We start from the raw sequence: 20458 nt of genomic DNA on the forward strand, positions 1-20458 counted from the left end.
TGCAGATGGGAGCTTTGTCTGACATTTTGGTCAGGCCAAATTGCTGCCGTAGTTGGTTCCAGGACTGGAGGGTGGCTATCACCACCGGGCTGCTGGAGTGTTTTTTGGGTGGGGATGGGAGTGCCACCATGGCGAGGGCCTGGAGGGAGGTCCCCTTACAGGAGGCCTCTTCCCGCGCACCTACTCGGCTTCTAGCTCCTTGATCCATCCCCTAGTTTGCTCGGCTGTCGGCGTCCTGTGGTAGAATTGTAGGTTTGGGACGGCTAGCCCTCCCCTTGATTTTGTTTTTTGTAAGACCTTCTTTGGGATCCTAGCATTCTTTCTCTTCCCCCCCCCCCCCATACGAACGCCATGATTAGTTTGTCTAATGTTTTGAAAAAGGCCTTGGGGATGTAGATTGGGATGGATCTGAATAGGCAGAATTTCCTGGGTAGCACGTTCATTTTGCTCGTCTGGACCCTCCCCGCGAGGGAGAGTGGGAGTGTGTTCCATCTTTGCAGGTCCTTTTTTACTTCCTCTGTCAGACTGGTGAGGTTCCATTTGAGGATCCCTTTCCAATCATGGGCTATTTGGATCCCCAGGTAGCGGCCTCTCCGAATTTGGCTGTATCCCACGGGGTGCTGAGGCCTACGGGTGGTCTCTCCTGGATTCTCTGGTCACGTTGTGCTCTCACCTGAGCAAAACACGGCCACTGGATTGCACCCTATGTTCTCCCACTGGAGCTGAACTCCAACAGGTTTATGATCCCCCTGGGAGTGCAAACCAGTAAGCAATTCTGTGTTCCATGCCATGCAAATTTATGCATTGCACGGAATAAGAGGGAATCCCATTATTGGGCCACCGTCTTGAGCAGGCAGCCCGATAGCGAGGTCCGGGGACGAGCCCCCATCCCCTAATTGCCTAGGTGACCCAACCCAACCTGCCCGCAGTGACCTGGCAGTGGGCAACATTTTATGATCTGTAGCAAAGCAATAGTGCTCGCTACTGACCTCAAAGCTGCACACAAAAATCTAGCAATCTTGGTGGCGTAGAGTTCACTTTTTTTTTCAAGATCAATTTGACTATATTATTGAATGCTTGGAGATCGCCTTGACTTAACACCAGTATCATCAAGCAGTGTAGGCAGTCTGCCACATTGTTTCTGTATGACAACTCTTCAAAATGCACGGATTATCTCTCCCTTGAGCCAAATAAGGCTTGGAAAATACGCATTAGATAATGACATATTTGCCTCCTCATCAGCACCTCCTGGTGCTCGGATGTGGTGTCCCTAGCATGCCACTGCTCCCCATACCTAGAATACCTAACCGTGAAGTGTCCCCCCTTCTACCTCCCACGTGAATTCACCTCTGTACTCATCACAGCAGTCGACATCCCATCCCAGGCGGAAGTGAAGAAAGCACTTGACGAGCTACATTCCACCATCAACAACCAAGAAACAAATCACCCCGAAGCCCTGACAATCGTGGCCGGAGACTTCAACCAGGCCAACCTCAGGAAGGTTCTACCCAAACTCCATCAACGTATCTCCTGCTCCACCAGAGGTGCAAACGCCCTGGACCACTGTTACACGAGGATCAAAGGTGCCTACCGCTCCATTCACCGAACACACTTTGGCAAATCTGACCACAAATCGGCATTCCTACTTCCGGCTTACAAACAGCAACTCAAGCATGCTGAGTCAGTTAAGAAAACCGTGCAGTGCTGGACCGAGGCATCGGAGGACATCCTCCACGACTGCTTGGAGCCTGGACTGGTCCATATTCAAGGCCGCGGCAGCTAACCTAGATGCCTACGCAACCACCGTCACAGACTTCATCAGTAAGTGTATCGAAGACTGTGTACCAAAGAAGACAATACAGGTATTCCCCAATCGGAAACCCTGGCTCAACCAATGGGTTCACTCCCTGCTGACGTTCTGGAAGGAGGCATTAAAGTCTGATGACCCTGACCTACATAGAAAATCCAGGTACAACGTACGGAAAGCCATCAGGGATGCCAAAAAACAATACCACATCAAAGAGTCCCAGGTCAGCGGCATTAACCCACGATGACTATGGCAGGGCCTACACAAGATCATGGGCTACAACTCAAGGCCAGACGGATTATCTGGGGCTGAAGCATCCCTAGCCAATGATCTGAACAAGTTCTATGCCCGCTTTGAGCAGTCGGCCAATGCATCACTGCCACCCGCCCCAACAGCCCATGACATTCCCATACCCACTATTACAGCCTAGGAGGTAAGAGCTGCCACGTTGAAAGTGAATCCGCGGAAAACTACGGGCCCCGATGGAGTCCCTGGGCGAGCACTCAGACCCTGCGCAGACCAGCTGGCACGTGTATTCGCAGATATCTTCAACACCTCACTTCTCCGCTCTGAGGTCCCCACCTCCTTCAAGAAGACCACCATAATAGCAGTACCAAAGAAGAACCAGGTAGCCTGCCACAACAATTACCGCCCGGTGGCCCTGACGCCTGTTATCATGAAATGCTTCGAGTGGCTAGTCATGAGACAGATCAACACCAGCCTCCCAGACCATCTCGGTCCACTACAGCTTGCCTATCACCGCAACCGGTCCACAGCACATGCCATCTCCCTGGCCCTATAATCAGCACTCGAACACCTCGACAACAAGGACTCCTACGTAAGACTGCTGTTCATGGACTACTGCTCTACCATCAACACCATTATCCCAACAAGATTAATAACCAAACTCTGAAATCTTGAACTTGATCCCTCCCTGCGCAACTGGATCCTTGACTTCCTGACCAACAGACCGCAATCTGTCAGGATAGGCAACAGCACCTCCTCCACAATAGTCCTCAACACTCAGTCCTCTACTGCACTCCCTATACACACATGACTGTGTGCCAAGATTTAACTCCAACTCAATTTATACATTTGTGGTGATATTACAATTTATACGACTGTGGTGGGCAGTATCTCAAACAACGACGAATCAGACTACAGGAGGGAGATTAATCACTTGGTTGCATGGTGTACCGAAAACAAACTCTCTCTAAATGTTGGAAAAACGAAGGAGCTGATCATCGACTTCAGGAAGCATAGCACGACACACACTCCCGTCTGCATCAATGGCTCCGAAGTGGAGACGGTCGATAGCTTTAAGTTCCTTCGCGGGGGAGGTCACCATCACCAACAGTCTGTCCTGGTCCAGAGAGCATCCTATCCAGCTGCATCGCAGCTTGGTATGGCAACTGCTCGGTCCAAGATCGCAAGAAACTAGAATGTGGCGAACTCAGCCCAACGCATCACACAAGCTTGCCTCCCTCACATTGATTCTGTATGCACCTTCTGTTACCTCAGGAAGGCAGACCGGATTATCAGAGACCCCTCCCACCAAGGCATCGCCTTCTTCCAGACCCTTCCATCTTGCAGAAGGTAGAGAAGCCCAAAGACCTGCAGAGCCAGACGTAGGAACAGCTTCTTCCCCACAGCTACAAGACTCCTCTTCTCTCCCTCGGACTGATCTGTTCCCTGTAAGAACACTATTCACAACGCCCTATGCTGCTCTTGCTCATGTATTTGCTTTGTTTGGCCCCTTGTTCTGCACTGTAACCAATCACTGTTTGTCGATGTACCATTTGTCAATGTACTCTGTTGATTATTCTTTTTGTCTGCTATGTACGTACTGTGTCCGTTCCCTCGGCTGCAGAAAAATACTTTTCACTGTACTTCGGTACATGTGACAATAAATCAAATCAACTTAGAAATTTGAGTTTCGTTATTTTTTTTAATCATATCATTAAAAAATGACATTACGCAAATACAAAATTAGTTTTTGAGGGCCAGAGTGATTGCTTGTTGCAGTTAAGACTTGTTTTACCACTTTATAAACCCAGCTCATGAGCAAGGCGTAACATTTTCAGGGGGTATTAAACAGTGACTTTGCCAAGTAAAAAAGAGAAGTCCTCATCATTGTGGTTTTTTAAAATTGTTATCTGCAGGGACTTCACATCCTGTGGAGGAACAGGAAATTACTGACTGTGATTTCTACATTTAACTGCACCTGTGCAGACACTAGAAATTGCAGTTTCACAGGATAATGATAGCGAATGCTGACAGTTTCGCTGTCGTTACAACTGCAAAATCCAGTCCAGTGATTTGAAGGCAGTCTTGAAACATTGGGACTGTTTTCGCTGGTCATAAGATATTGGGACCATTCTCACTGGAACTGAGAAGGCTACACAGAAATGTAATAGTTTCTAATGTTATAAAGGGCTTTGATAAAGTAAATAGATGAGACTATTTCTTCTGGGAATCAATGTTGAAAATTTAAAATTGGTGTAAACACTTTATTTTTTTGTCAGAATGAAGAGAGATGTTGGGGGAGGGAAAACTACTTTTATTCTGAGTTGCCGTATGATACATAAAACAATTTAAACTGAATAGGAGAAAAACTGCTATTATGAAATTTCATACATTTTATGAATTTTACGATGTCCATGGCATTCTTTTATTCATAACTTGTCTAATGAATAGAAACATTCTGTTTCATAGCATATTAGACTCTTGGCATATATCAGATTTTCTTTCAAAAACCCAACTACTACCACTCCCTTGTTCTTTCCTCATAACCCCATAATTGTTTTCACTTATAGTATATATCCAATTCCATTTTGGAAGGTATGATTGAATCTGTTTCTGCCATCTTTTCAGGTAATTCTAGATCCTATTTCCCTGCATAAATGTTTTCCTCATGTTTCCTCTGCCTCTACAAATAGTCTCTCCTGCTTCCGGGTGCGGCGATGACCAGCTAAGTAGCACGTTTCGGCAGCTCCCGGTGGAACGGACTTTTGGGCTCTTGATAGGAGCCCCAACGGCAATTTTAACGGCTAAAAACACTGTGCGGTAAACCAGAAGGGAATTCCCCCTGGACACGGATGGAAAAAGGAGAGGAAAGTGGCCGGATTGCGGAGGATCCTCTAGAGCAGCGGCAAGGAAGGCAAGCACAAAGCAAGGTGGCGTCGGAAGGTGGCCGTCTAGTATGGGGCCCTGACCAACAAGAGTTCCTGCGACGCTGTGTGGGAGAACTCAAAAAGGAAATGAAGAAGGAGCTGCTGGCCCCGATATTACAGGCGATTGAAGGGCTAAAGGAGGAGCAAAAGACCGAGGAGCAGGAGCTTCGGGTCGTGAAGGCAAAGGCCGCTGAAAATGAAGACGAAATACAGGGCCTGGTGGTGAAGACAGAGATGCACGAGGCACAACACAAAAGGTGTGTGGAAAGGCTGGAGGTGCTGGAGAATAATGCGAGGAGGAAGAATTTAAGGATTCTTGGTCTTCCAGAAGGGGCGGACGTCGGGGCATATGTGAGCACGATGCTACACTCGTTAATGGGATCGGAGGCCCCGACGGGCCCGTTGGAGGTGGAGGGAGCTTATCGAGTTATGACGCGAAGACCGAGGGCTGGAGAAATACCTCGAGCCATAGTGGTGAGATTTCTCCAATATAATGACAGAGAGATGGTCCTCAGATGGGCGAAGAAAACTCAGAGCAGTAAGTGGGAGAACGCGGTGATCCGCGTATATCAAGATTGGAGTGCGGAGGTGGTGAGAAGGAGGGCAAGTTTTAATCGGGCCAAGGCGGTGCTTCACAAAAGGAAGGTAAAATTTTTGGAATGTTTCAGCCGGCAAGACTGTGGGTCACACACCAAGGGAAGCACCACTACTTTGAGACGGCAGAAGAGGCGTGGACATTTCTTGTGGAGGAGAAGCTGGAATAGGCGGGCCAGAAAAAGAAAGTTTGGAACAAAGTGGTGGGGTGATTACGTGGGGTGAAGGGGGGGAAAAAGGGGGAAGGGATGATCTCTCAAGTTGTTAATCTTGCGACCCTGTAACTTTTCTCTCTTCCCCATGTCGAGGGGGGAGGGAGGATGAGGAATTGTGGGCGCCGGCCATTAGGGGTGGGGCCAAGTGGGAAACGCGGGCTTTGTTCCCGCGCTATGGTAATCATGGCGGGAACAGGGAAGCAGGAAGGAGGGGGCCTCGCACAGTGGGGGCCGAGGTCACTGGGGGAAGCCGAGGTCAGCCAGAGTTTGCTGACTTCTGGGAGCAACATGGGGGGTGCAATTACACAAGAAAAGGATCTAGCGGGGGGGTTAACTGGGTTGCTGCTGCTGGGGAGAAGGGGGAGCTGGTACAGGGTGGGGTGGTCGAGGCGGGAGGGCGCCGTCGGCGGGAGATACGGCTAAGTGGGAACCGGGTGAGGAGCTGGATTAAAAAAGGGGATGGCTAGTCGACAAGGGGGGGGTGGGTTAAGAGCCCCCCAACCCGACTGATCACGTGGAATGTGAGAGGGCTGAACGGGCCGATTAAAAGGGCACTGGTACTCTCACACCTAAAGAAATTAAAGGCAGATGTGGTTATGTTGCAGGAGACGCATTTGAAACTGATAGACCAGGTCAGACTACGCAAAGGATGGGTGGGGCAGGTGTTTCATTCGGGGTTAGACGCAAAGAACAGGGGGGTGGCTATATTAGTGGGGAAACGGGTACTGTTTGAGGCAAAGACCATAGTGGCGGATAGTGGGGGTAGATACGTGATGGTGAGTGGCAGATTGCAAGGGGAGGCGGTGGTTCTAGTGAACGTACATGCCCCGAACTGGGATGATGCCAATTTTATGAGGCGTATGTTGGGACATATCCCGGACCTAGAGGCGGGAAAGTTGGTAATGGGGGGAGACTTCAATACGGTGCTGGACCCAGGGCTGGACAGATCGAGGTCCAGGACCGGGAGGAGGCTGGCTGCAGCTAGGGTGCTCAAGGACTTTATGGACCAGATGGGAGGAGTAGACCCCTGGAGATTTAGCAGGCCTAGGAGTAAGGAGTTTTCGTTTTTCTCCTATGTCCATAAAGTATATTCACGGATAGACGTTTTTGTTTTGGGAAGGGCGCTGATCCCGAAGGTGACAGGGACGGAGTACACGGCATTAGCTATCTCGGACCACGCTCCACATTGGGTGGACCTGGAGATAGGGGAGGAAAAAGAACAGCACCCGCCCTGGAGAATGGACATGGGATTATTGGCAGATGAGAGGGTATGTTTTAGGGTGAGGGGGTGTATTGAAAGGTACTTGGAGCTCAATGACAATGGGGAGGTTCAGATGGGAGTGGTCTGGGAGGCGTTGAAGGCAGTGGTTAGAGGGGAGCTGATATCTATCAGGGCATATAAAGGAAAGCAGGAGGGTAGGGAAAGGGAGCGGTTGCTGAAAGAACTTTTGAGGGTGGACAGACAATATGCGGAGGCACCGGAGGGGGGACTGTACAGGGAAAGGCAAAGGCTACATGTAGAATTTGACTTGTTGACTACGGGTAATGCAGAGGCACAATGGAGGAAGGCACAGGGTGTACAGTACGAATATGGGGAGAAGGCGAGCCGGTTGCTGGCCCACCAACTGAGGAAAAGGGGAGCAGCGAGGGAGATAGGGGGGGTGAGAGATGAGGAGGGAGAGATGGAGCGGGGAGCGGAGAGAGTGAATGGGGTGTTCAAGGCATTCTATGAAAGATTATACAAAGCTCAGCCCCCGGAAGGGAAGGAGAGAATGATGAGCTTTCTGGATCAGTTGGAATTACCTAAGGTGGAGGAGCAGGAGAGGGCGGGACTGGGAGCACAGATTGAGATGGAGGAGGTAGTGAAAGGGATTGGGAGCATGCAGGCGGGGAAGGTCCCGGGACCAGACGGATTCCCGGTGGAATTTTATAGGAAGTATATGGACTTGCTGGCCCTGCTTCAGACGAGAACCTTTAATGAGGCTAGGGAAAGGGGGCAGCTGCCCCCGACTATGTCAGAGGCAACGATATCGCTCCTCCTAAAGAAGGAAAAAGACCCGCTGCAATGCGGGTCATACAGGCCCATTTCTCTTTTAAATGTGGATGCTAAGATTCTGGCCAAGGTAATGGCGACGAGGATAGAGGACTGTGTCCCGGGGGTGGTTCATGAGGACCAAACTGGGTTTGTGAAGGGGAGACAGCTGAACACGAACATACGGAGGTTGCTAGGGGTAATGATGATGCCCCCGCCAGAGGGGGAAGCAGAGATAGTGGTGGCGATGGATGCCGAGAAAGCATTTCATAGAGTGGAGTGGGATTATTTGTGGGAGGTGTTGAGGAGATTTGGCTTTGGGAACGGGTATATCAGGTGGGTACAGTTGCTGTATAGGGCCCCGATGGCGAGTGTGGTTACGAATGGACGGGAGTCTGATTATTTCCGGCTTTACAGAGGGACGAGGCAGGGGTGTCCCCTGTCTCCGTTATTGTTTGCACTGGCGATTGAGCCCCTGGCCATAGCACTGAGGGGTTCCAGGAAGTGGAGGGGAGTTTTCAGGAGAGGAGAAGAACACTGGGTATCTTTTAAATGCGGATGATTTGTTGTTGTATGTGGCGGACCCGGTGGAGGGGATGCCAGAGATAATGCGGATACTTGGGGAGTTTGGGGATTTTTCGGGGTATAAATTGAACATGGGGAAAAGTGAGTTGTTTGTGGTGCATCCGGGGGAGCAGAGCAGGGAAATAGAGGATTTACCGCTGAGGAAGGTAACAAGAGACTTCCGGTACTTGGGGATTCAGATAGCCAAGAATTGGGGAACCTTACACCGGCTTAATTTAACACGATTGGTGGAACAGATGGAGGAGGACTTCAAGAGATGGGACATGGTGTCCCTGTCACTGGCAGGTAGGGTGCAGGCGGTTAAAATGGTGGTTCTCCCGAGATTCCTCTTTGTGTTTCAGTGCCTCCCGGTGATGGTCACGAAGGCTTTTTTTAAGAGAATCGAGAAAAGCATTCTGAGTTTTGTGTGGGCCGGGAAGACCCCGAGAGTGAGGAGGGGGTTCTTGCAGCGTAGTAGGGATAGGGGGGGGGCTGGCACTACCGAGCCTAAATGATTATTACTGGGCCGCCAATATTTCAATGGTGTGTAAGTGGATGGGAGAAGGGGAGGGAGCGGCGTGGAAGAGATTGGAGAGGGCGTCCTGCAAGGGGACCAGTTTACAAGCAATGGTGACGGCACCGTTGCCGTTCTCACCGAAGAAATACACTACAAGCCTGGTGGTGGTGGCAACATTAAAAATTTGGGGGAAGTGGAGACGGCATAGGGGAAGGACGGGAGCCTCGGTCCGGTCCCCGATAAGAAATAACCATAGGTTTGTTCCGGGGAGAATGGATGGGGGATTTGGAGCATGGCAAAGAGCTGGGGTAGTACAATTGAGAGGTCTGTTCGTAGATGGGACGTTTGCGAGTCTGGGAGCGCTGACGGAAAAATATGGGTTGCCCCAAGGGAATGCATTTCGGTATATGCAACTGAGGGCTTTTGCGGGGCAACAGGTGAGGGAATTCCCGCAGCTCCCGACGCAGGAGGTGCAGGATAGAGTGATCTCAGAGACATGGGTGGGGGATGGTAGGGTGTCGGACATATATAGGGAAATGAGGGACGAGGGGGAGATCATGGTAGATGAGCTGAAAGGGAAATGGGAAGAAGAGCTGGGGGAGGAGATTGAGGAGGGGCTGTGGGCTGATGCCCTACGTAGGGTAAACTCGTCGTCCTCGTGTGCCAGGCTAAGCCTGATACAATTCAAGGTTCTACACAGGGCGCATATGACTGGAGCACGGCTCAGTAAATTTTTCGGGGTAGAGGATAGGTGTGGGAGATGCTCGAGATGCCCAGCGAATCACACCCACATGTTTTGGTCATGTCTGGCATTACAGGGGTTCTGGGTGGGGGTGGCGAAGGTGCTTTCGAAGGTGGTGGGGGTCCGGGTCGAGCCAAGCTGGGGGTTGGCTATATTCGGGGTTGCAGAAGAGCCGGGAGTGCAGGAGGCGAGAGAGGCTGATGTTTTGGCCTTTGCGTCCCTAGTAGCCCGGCGCAGGATATTGCTTATGTGGAAGGAAGCTAAACCCCCGGGCGTGGAGACCTGGATAAGCGACGTGGCAGGGTTTATAAAGTTAGAACGGATCAAGTTCGTATTAAGGGGTTCGGCTCAAGGGTTCACCAGGCGGTGGCAACCGTTCGTCAACTACCTCACAGAACGATAGAGGGAATGAAAAGGAAGAAAGACAACAGCAGCAACCCAGGGGGTGGGGGGAGGGAGGATCCGGGCGGGCTCTCAGGGATGTCATTGTATATGTATAGACATTGGTTATAGGTAATGTATGTTGGACTGTTGGATTGTATCTTTGGAAAGTAACTATTTTTGACAAGGCAGTTGCCATTTATTTTGTTTTCGTTTCGGTTTATATATAATTTATTTATTTGTTTAAAACTGGCCACTGTTTTTTATATTGCTTTATTGTTGTTTAAAAGAAAAACTATGTACTGTTCAGTTTGGCCAAAAAAATCTTGAATAAAATATATTTTTAAATTTTTTTTTAAATAGTCTCTCCTTATTTGGCCCATCAGAAGTCTTCTGATTTTCAACACCTCTGTCAAATCTTCCCCTCCTTCTGAAGAGAGAAACACAATTTCTGTAGTCTCTCCACACAACTGAATGTTTTACCATTCCAGTAAATCTCCTTTGCGCCTTCTCTTAAACCTTGACATTCTTCCTAAAGATTTGGACAAGATACGCCAGCTGGGGCCTAGTGATACGGGTTTAGCACAAAGCTTGCCTCCATTTATAAAGCTAAGAATTCCTTATGCCTTTAACAATTTGTCTTGACACTTTCGAAGATTTGTGTATTTACATTGCCATGTCTCTGTTCCTGCACTCCATTAAAATTGTACCATTTAGTTTGCTTTGCCTGTCTTAATTCTTCGTACACTGCCCTACATCAAATTCCAACTACTACATGTCTGCCCATTTCATCAGTTTGTTATTCTTCTCACTGTTTACTAGATTTCAGAGATTTGTCATCTGTAAACTTTGAAATCATGCCCTATACACCCAATTATTAATGTACATACCAAGAGGAGCACCAACACTGACCCCTAGAAGACACTATTACACACTTTTCTCCAGTCTGAGAAGAATTGTTCACTACTCTCCCCAACACATATTGGGTTGACTAATTGGTAGCTGCCAGCTTATCCCTGGCCCCCTTTTTTAATGGGGATGAGGGGTTGTAACATTTGTGATCCTCAAGCCCTTTGACACCATTCATTTCTGAGGAGGATTGGAAGATTTGTGGCCAGAAAACTACAATTTTCACTTCATTTAGCAGATTAGATTGGATACAATCCAGCTATGCCCTCTGCATACAGAAGAGAATCCCCTTTGTTCTCTAACTGGCTTCACTTTTCTTTTCACCATTCCTTTGCTATCTTTAGGATCTTTACCATACAAACTTGAACAAAATAAACATAGCTGTGATGACTAAGATATTGATTCTAAACAATGTGAGCTTCTACCTGACACTCAATCCAGCAGACTTGACCCAGTTTAACCAATTTATTTTACACTTGCCTTGTGTGGGGATGGGGGACACAACCCACCAGTTTTCTTCCCTCAGCAATTTTTTCCACAGCAACCTCTGGGCTTTCATGCCCCTGAGTTGAGCCAAATGTTCAAGCGTGGTTTGTAAACACATGCACAGGCATACTAAACCAAACTAAGGGTAAACAACCCCCAACTCGCCTTAAACTGAAATCAAAACTCCATTCTTAACCGTTAACATAATCCACAATTATAACACCAGATAACTTTTTATCTCATGCCCCTCCTAGTTCATTTTTCCTCCTCCATGGGAATGTGTAGCCTGTACTCAAACTGTATCTCTTTCTGAAGTTGTCCCTTTGTTAGTTTTTCATGCCAATCTTTGATTCAAATCGTCTGTGCCAGACCCCTTTTCAACTCAGGAAATTTTAATCTCCTCCAGTTGAGTATTTTCTCATTCGACTTTCTTTGCCCTTTCTAGTCTAAACCTAACCAAATGCTCTCACTCCAAAACATGCTCCACTTGCCCCAGTTAAATTCCCAGAATTAGATGCGGAACTGTTTTCCTCTTTGGGATGGAAGTCCAATTATTATTATCAAGAAAGTTCTCGGGAATGCCTTCCTCTTCCAGTTCTTTACATTGTTATTTGCTTAGAATTATTAAAATATCAATTATAATTATTCTAAAATTCTTGCATCTTTGAAATGAGCTCCTCTACCTCCTCCCCACTACTTGGTGGCCTATAGTATATGCCCAACAGTATAATAGTTCCTCGCATGTTTCCTAATTGTAGCAAAATAGATTCTGTCTTTGAAACCCCGCATACATTATTCCTTTCTAGTACTGTCACATAATACGCATTTCCTAAAATCATGTGAAGTAACTTAGTAAAATAAAATGTATAGTGGAATGGTGAAAAGCATTTCGGCATTCCAATCAGATAGTTCAATAGTAAATCTGCTGTTTGTCTGTCGTGTCAGTTGAAATTATTGATTCATGTTATCTGAGTAAGTTGCTGAAAGCTTTTTCAGGGTAAAGGTATGTCGCCATGTTCATTCGCTGACTGGGAGTTTGTGTAGTTTTAGTTTGAATACTTTAACGTATCGTCATTCATAAAAGAATAACTTCTGCTTGCAGAATAAAGCGATGATATTCCCTGGAGTAACCATTAATAGAATAGAAGGTATTTTGGAGGGGCAGTTCTATATGGAAGCATTGAAGGAAATAAGCTTCCATTTGTCATCCAAATCTTTTCCACCTGCACACCTTCTACAGTCTCTTTTGCAACTAATTCTGGAGGTGAGTTGAGAAACTTCATTGCTAAATTAAATCTCTTCTAGCTTTCTGGAGTCGGTGAGGAGTTATTACCAGTTTCTACTTATGCTGCTGGAGTCCACAAAAATCTGAAATTTTTACGTTGAAAAAGGGCCTACATCTGAACCAATTCAAAATAAAACTGTTGTTGCTCTCTTTTCACAACCATCAAACAAGCCGCTCTTTAGATGGATCTAAAAGCTGTCAATGGCATAGTTTAAAGAAGAACAATGAGCACTGCTCTTCTGACCAAAGTTCTTACTCCAACCAACACCACAAAAAGAGGAGTTGGTTATTCAACTTTTTTTGTACCAAGAAAGAATGGGTTCCTGAAGTTATCTGTATAACAAATCTCTATGCCTCCAAAGCAATTTGTTGTGAAGAATTTTATAATGCCTTGAAGATATAATGAAGCATTTTTTGTATTAGTGGGAAATCAGCCTGTTCTGTAGAGTGTGGTATGTGTATACGTTGAAATTTAGGTAACATTGTGTGGCACAATTCCTGGGGCCTGGATTCCAATCTAGTGGCTGCAAGTTTTCTGTAACCAGATTTTTATTCTTGGGATGGAGCAGTGCTGAATTAATTGTTGTTCCTTAGTTGCCCTCAGAAAGTATTAATGGCCCTTTGGCGCTAAGTAGCAGCAATAATGAAAAAATGGCAACATCTGTCCTCCGACCGGATGGTGTGTGACTTCGAGATGTTCCAATATTTCCCCTCGTGTCCTGAGGAAAGAAACTTCAAATTGGCAGAACAAAACCAATGAATGCTGGAGAGTGCTAATTGCTTGCAATTAATTTTTAACATGGGTTGCAGATGTGAGATTCGTTCCAACAAGTTGCCTTGTGCCAAGTAGTTCGAATTTTCATTTTAGGAACGAAGTATGAGAGATTTAATTATAAATAAATAAAACAGTTAAAAGATTTAATAATTTAAACAAACTTTCATATTGGTGCTACCTTACCTTATCTATCAAAAGGTATGTTACTACATGACTGCATCATCAAATAAAGTTGTTGAAAATGGAGCCCCTAAAAACCCAAAAGGTAGTTCCTGAAAATCAAGAAGTAGCCCTCCAGAAAATCTTAAAAACCTTTGTTTTCCAGTAAGCGCATGGGAGGGCTGGTGCTGAGACATTGAAGCTTTTAAAGGGTGACAGGTGTTGTCATTGCTGCATTAGGCAGCCATGCAGTGAAGATTTTTACTTACTTTCCGAGAAACGAGTTGGGCAGCCAACGATTTGAGCTCAAAGTCCCCGTGAGGAGGCTATATTCCTGGCAGGAGGCTCACTGGAGATGGACCTGAGAGTGGGTGGTTGAGCGGGGAAGCTGGACAAGACTTTCTGCAGCTACTGGAAGGATGTCCCAGTCTGAATGGCATGTCCAGGTGGCATGGGCATTATGCATTCCCGAGGAGGAGAACTTGAGACAGGTGATGTGCTGGCATACTGATCCGGTGATCAGGGCCGGGATTTTCTAGTCATGCCCATGGCCAGACCCCACATAGGTGGAACGGAAAATTTGGTGAACCAGCAAAACGTCCATTAGATGGGACCAGAGAATCCCAGCCCAGCAACCTCTTGGCCTCTTGCAAGAGCAGTCTCGTGAGCAGGAAGTGGCAAATGGCTGCAGTGGAGAACATCAGTGCAGGCATGAAGGTACCCTTTGAACGGGGAGGGGGGCTAGGGGTGGAGCTGTGTGCCTCTGAGCATCTTGCTTCCATCAAACCAGCAAGCAGTTTTCCACTGGGTTTTCTGGCTCCTCTATGTTTGGGGGCTGAGGTCAAACGTTCCTAAATTCTGGTATGCTTTAATCGCCTCAGGAAGGTTACGGATGGCTGAGGCAAATACTGTTCGGATTGGGGTTCAGGTGCTGACGACCCTTCAAGCATGGTTCCCTTCCATGTTGGGTGAAGCTGTGGCCACTACCTCGAGACCTTTTTCCAGCTGCTGAGCGATTAGTCACCCCACTGGACGGCTAATGAACAGGAGTTGCAGTGAGCTGGCCTTTGCGACTTTCTTCCGGTTCTGCCTCCCCTTTCCCACCCATGCCAAAAAATCCTAGCCCTCTGCCTCATGTCCAAATTCCTCATCGCCTTGCCACAACCTATCTGTGTTCTCCACCAGCGCTACAAATCTTCAAGAACTGTTCCTCCAGTTCTGTCCTCTTATATATCCCTCACCTCCTTCGCCCCCCTGAATGCATATTTGACCATCTAGCCAAATCTGTAATTCCTACTTTTTTAAGGCTTTTTAAAACCTATCTCTTCGACCAAGTTTTTGGTCAATTACACAAAAGGCACTGTATGAATGCAAATTGTTGATTTTACGGTAAATTTACAGTAAATTTTGTTTTTGCGGTAGGGTAATGTAGACATGGGTTTTTTACTTGAGTTCATCAGCATCATGCAAACTCTCGTTCTTCATCATCCACCCTGGCAACAGTTTACGATTGTGAGTTACTATATGGGAATTCTTCAATGCTCCAATTGTAAGAAAGGAAGTGTCTCTCTTTTTCAGTCACTTGCAAGGTAAGGAAATTACATGTCTAAATATCAGAATTGACAATATTTTTCACATGTATGACTACTGCACAATGTTTTCACTTAAGTGTGGTCTTATCCATTTTCTTGTACTCCGTTTTATTTAAGAAGCTATGCTGTTCAATCCTTTCTGATTGTTTCGATGTTAAAAAAATTATAATGCTGATGGTAAAAGCTGAATGCTCAAAATAAAAGTGTGAACCTTAATCACATGCGGACTCCATCAGATTTGGTAATGCCGGGAGGCTGGAGTGGTTTAACTGTCTCTTCCCCTCCTCCTCCTCCCCCCGCCCCGCTCCAAGTGCATCCCGACCTGCTGCACATTGGTGTAACATGAAATGAACTTTTAAAAGTGAAATCTAACTTTGCATCTCAAATTTCTATTAAGAAGTTGCAGAATTTCTCCAAATTTATTGAGCTCCTTATTCCGAGCAAAGTCCTGCAACTCCCTAACAGCATTGTGTGTATACCTGTACCAGATGAACTCGAGCAGTTCTAGAAGGTGGCTCTCCACCACCTTCACTAGGACATTTAGGGCCGAGCAACAAATGCTGGCCTTGCCAGCGGCTCCCACATCCCATCAAGAATTTTTTTTAAACTGTCATTTATCTGCATTGGGCACAGGCTGATTTCAAAGAAATAAATGAAATGCCTTTTTTTAAATTGGATTTTTTTACAGGGCATGGCTAAACATTTTTGGCTATTCAATTGAAATCATAAACATTTAAGTGTATGAATTTCCTTGTTGCTGGTGGTGAAAGGCTAGGGGCGGGATGCTCTGTTACACTGGCCGGTCAATGGGGTTTCCCATTGTGGGGCAGCGCCACGCCGTTGGAAAACCCCGGGCACCGGCAAAACGGAGCATCCTGCCCATGTTCTGTCGGATTTGCTTGTAATGCAAATGGTCAGATTTCGTAACTGGAGGAGCTCTTATTTTTTTTTATATATGCATATCATGTAAAAGTGCTGGAATAAGAAATTTAATTTGCAAAGGACTAAACAGAAATATTTACTGGCTGTGACTTTACAGTACTAATTGTGCTATATTATTGGCCTTTTTTTCCTGCATTGCATTAATATATGAATTTCAAAATGGTCTAATTAGCCACTCTGAATGCAGTTGTTTCTGGAAATATTATTACCTTGTGTTTATGAAATACTGTCAGTGTCGTGCAAAATCAACAATTTACTACTACATGTTGAAAATTGACTTTATAATAGAGACCCATCAAAACACTTCCAATTTTATCATTTTGGGCTTTTTTTTAAATGCCAATGGGCTGCTGTTGCACTAACTCAGCAATAGTCTTAACAGGGCCGCATGGTGGCGCAGTGGGTTAGCCCTGTTGCCTCACGCGCCGAGGTCCCAGGTTCGATCCCGGCTCTAGGTCACTGTCCATGTGGAGTTTGCGTGGGTTTCGCCCTCGCAACCCAAAGATGTGCAGGCTAGGTGGATTGGCCACGCTAAAATTGCCCCTTAATTGGAAAAAATGAATTGGGTACTCTAAATTAAAAAAAAAAAACAATAGTGTTAACAAAACTTTTAGAAATAGATCTTTTAGAAAATATAACAAAAGATATCTCCATTCAATAACGGGCTAAAAAGTGAAGCCGAGCAGAATCTACAGCAGCAGCGCACCCCTCCCCGATGAAATCAAATCAGTACATTCTATGCTCTGTTCGAGCAGGAAACCATTGACTACCCCAGCAGCCCCGGACACACCCACGCCGTCACCATTTCCAAAGTCAGATCGGCCTTCCTGAAAGTGAACCCTTTGAAGGCGACGGGTCCAGACGGGGTCCCAGGTCATGCACTCAGATCCTGCACGGACCAGCTGGCAGGTATGTGTGCGGACATCTTCAACCTCTCCCTACTCCGTAACGAGGTCCCAGCTGCTTCAAGAAGACCACCATCATACAAGTGCCAAAGAAGAACCAGGCAACGTGCCTCAATGACTACCATCGATTGTAATGACGTGCTTAGAGAGATTGGTCGTAAGGCACATCTAAGTCCATACTCACAGAACGCCTAGATCCACTACAATTCGCATACCGCCACAACCGGTCCACAGCAGATGCCATCTCCCTTGCCCTACACTCATCCCTGGAGCATCTCAACAACAAAGACTCCTACATCAGACTCCTATTTATTGACTACAGCTCCGCCCATAATCCCAGCCAAGTTCATATCAAAGCTCCAAAACCTAGGACTTGGCTCCTCTGCAACTGGATCCTTGACTTTCTGACCCATAGATCACAATCAGTAAGAATAAACAACAACACCTCCACGATAGTTCTCAATACCGGGACCCCGCAAGGCTGCATACTTAGCCCCCTACTATACTCCCTATATACACATACAACTGCGTGGCAAAATTTGGATCCAACTCCATCTGTAGGTTTGCTGATGACACAACCATAGTGGGTCGGATCTCTAACAACGATGGGTCAGAGTGCAGGAGGGAAATAGAGAACCTAGTGGAGTGGTGTAATGACAACAATCTCTCTCAATGTCAGCAAAACTAAAGAGCTGGTCATTGACTTCAGGAAGCAAAGTATTGTACACACCCCTGTCTGCATCAATGGGCCGAGGGGAGATTGTTGACAGCTTCAGATTCCTAGGTGTGCACATCACCAAAAATCTGTCCTGGTCTACCCACGGCGACGCTACGACCAAGAAAGCACAACAGCGTCTATACTTCTCAGGAAACTAAGGAAATTCGGCATGACTCATTGACTCATACCAACTTTTACAGATGCACCATAGAAAGCACCCTATCTGACTGCATCACCGCTGGTATAGCAACTGCTCAGCCCAAGACTGTAGGAAACTTTAGAGTCGTGACCACAGCCTAATCCATCACACAAACCCGCCTCCGATCCATTGACTCTATCTACACCTCCTGCTGTCTTGGGAAAACGGGCAGCATAATCAAAGACCCCTCCCATCCGGCTTACTCTTCCAACTTCTTCCATCGGGCAGGAGATACAGATGTCTGAGAACACGCACGAACAGACTCAAAAACTGCTTCTTCCCCGCTGTTGCCTGACTTCTAAACGACCCTCTTATGGACTGATCTGATTAATACTACAGTCCTGTATGCTTCATCTGACGCCTGTGTCGATGTATTTACATTATGTACCTTGTGTTGCCCTATTACGTATTTTCTTTTCATGTGCTGCATGCAGAAAAATACTTTTCACCAGCTCAGTACACGTAACAATAAACAAATCTAATTCTATCAGAATCAGTAATTAAAGTTGAAGGGTATTAAATCCAAATTCTCTGTTATAAACATTACTCAATATATCTTGAAGCATTTTTATCGTATTCGGAAGCCAAGTTGCTGCAAGAACTTCTGTTTGATAGGTAGTTTATTTCTGCCATCCATTCATTTATAAATGAACTTTTAATTTGGAATTTTAGGTCTTGTGTTTATGATGAAGAACCTTGTCATCAGCCACCAAATCAACAACTAACCATTTCAGAACTGAAGCCATTTTATAGATTGCTGTTGAAGTACTTCTTTGACTTATTTGAAGCCGAGCTCGAGGCTTTAAACAAAAGGTAATTTGGGATGAACTGATCTTTACTATGGGATCTTTCTGTATGCAAGTGATGTTTGCAAGCGATATAAAATGTTCGCTTGACTTCTTCTGTGGTAGCTCTCTGGCGTTAAAATATTGTGGGTTTAAGCTCCAATACGAGACGTGTATATAATCGCTACTGGCATTCCAATCTAATATTGAGGGAATGCTTTATTATTAGCAATGCCATCCTTTGAATGAGATGTTGGAAATGGAGGCTTTGTCTGCCTGGGATGTTTAAATTACCTTAGCATTATTCATATAGGGTCGTCTACTGGTCAACATTCCTTGGACTACTGATACCAAGTATAATACAGATGAACTGTGAGATTGTTAGTGCATTTAATTATATAGGAAAAGCCTATACAAAGGTAATTTGACGTGGGGACTATTTTGGAATGTTTTAGCTCAATATGTTGTATCAATTCAATTATTGCAGCTGTTGGAATAATGCTAATCTGAATCTGCCATTGGATGGTTATGTGTCAACCTCTTTCTGGGTTGTACATTAAATTATTTCCTTTATCAAAAATAGGACACAATTACTGAGATTGACTCGATGTAAATTTATTCTTTCCTTTTACCGTGTGAAAGCTGTTATGAAAACACAAATTATGGGCGTTCCCGCACCATACCTCCATCTGTCCTTGCAAAATTCTTCCTGGAATACTCTGATGTAATGACAAATCCTGTTGGTGTTTTGTTGGATTGTGTTCTTCAAGCAACTAGAGCACTGGTTAAGAAACCAAATGATGTGAGTAAAATTGTAGCAAGTTACAGTTGTAGATTACAAGTGGCTTTTTTTAATATCTAAGACATTGACCTGATGCATTGTCTTGGAAGCACCTATGAGCCGTCTGGGTGTTTTCCACACATGAAGGATGTGAACCTCAAGTACATTTTGGAAATTGTTTTGCTTTAGCCAGATTGTGTCAAAAAAATTACCATCACCAGTTGATGGTTTTATACTTTTTGCATAATTAGGCAGTTATAATTCTGGCTGGGCTTGGAGAGAAATGCACTAGATTTGAGTGAGGATAGGCAGTGTATTAAACTTTCAGACCCTGAAGAATTAGGGACAAGTTTAGGCCCCTGATGCTTAATGTACATTTATGGTTTTTTAAGTGATTAATTTGAATTTGAGCCAGCCATGAGTGGTGACTATACATTGGGTAATTTTAATTCTTCTTCTTCTTCTTCTATTCAGAGGGATTTCTGTGAAACAGCTAACGTTTTGCATGGCATATTAGGAGTAGTTGTGGAATATCGACTTTTGGCAAATAGACTACGTGGGAGATCCTTATCTGGCCGAGCTTGGGATGATTTACAGTTTTACATTCCTCTATGTTGTCAAGGTGAAGGCAATTATTGAATTTATTGCTTTTTGCCCTGAATATCAATTCGGAATTTATTTTCATAGAATTTACAGTGTAGAAAGAGGCCATTCTGCCCATCTGATTTGCGCCGGCCCTTGGAAAGAGCACTCTACTTAAGCCCATCCTATCCCAGTAATCCCATCTAACCTTTTGGACACTTGGGGCAATTTAGCATGGCCAGTCCACCTAACCTGCACATCTTTGGACTGTGGGAAGAAACCGAAGTACCCGGAAGAAACCCAAGCAAACACTGG

At 45.8% G+C, this 20458-nt stretch overlaps 1 protein-coding gene across 6 annotated transcripts in view; it reads left to right on the plus strand.

Annotated features, from left to right (window-relative positions):
• The window catches only part of slf1 (SMC5-SMC6 complex localization factor 1), a 141850-nt gene that overhangs the window by 56513 nt on the left and 64879 nt on the right, over nt 1-20458 (plus strand). For all 6 annotated transcript variants that reach the window (XR_011949069.1, XM_072516296.1, XM_072516297.1 and 3 more), the window contains 5 exons: nt 12523-12684; nt 15062-15228; nt 18668-18808; nt 19423-19582; nt 20036-20183. Coding sequence is in view for 5 of the 6 variants with exons in the window: in XM_072516296.1 (XP_072372397.1) it covers nt 12523-12684; nt 15062-15228; nt 18668-18808; nt 19423-19582; nt 20036-20183 (778 nt within the window). In the remaining variant the exon portion in view is untranslated. The remainder of the gene's footprint in view (nt 1-12522; nt 12685-15061; nt 15229-18667; nt 18809-19422; nt 19583-20035; nt 20184-20458) is intronic.

The sequence above is a fragment of the Scyliorhinus torazame genome, chromosome 9 (genome assembly GCF_047496885.1).
Source record: "Scyliorhinus torazame isolate Kashiwa2021f chromosome 9, sScyTor2.1, whole genome shotgun sequence".
Lineage (NCBI taxonomy): Eukaryota > Metazoa > Chordata > Chondrichthyes > Carcharhiniformes > Scyliorhinidae > Scyliorhinus > Scyliorhinus torazame.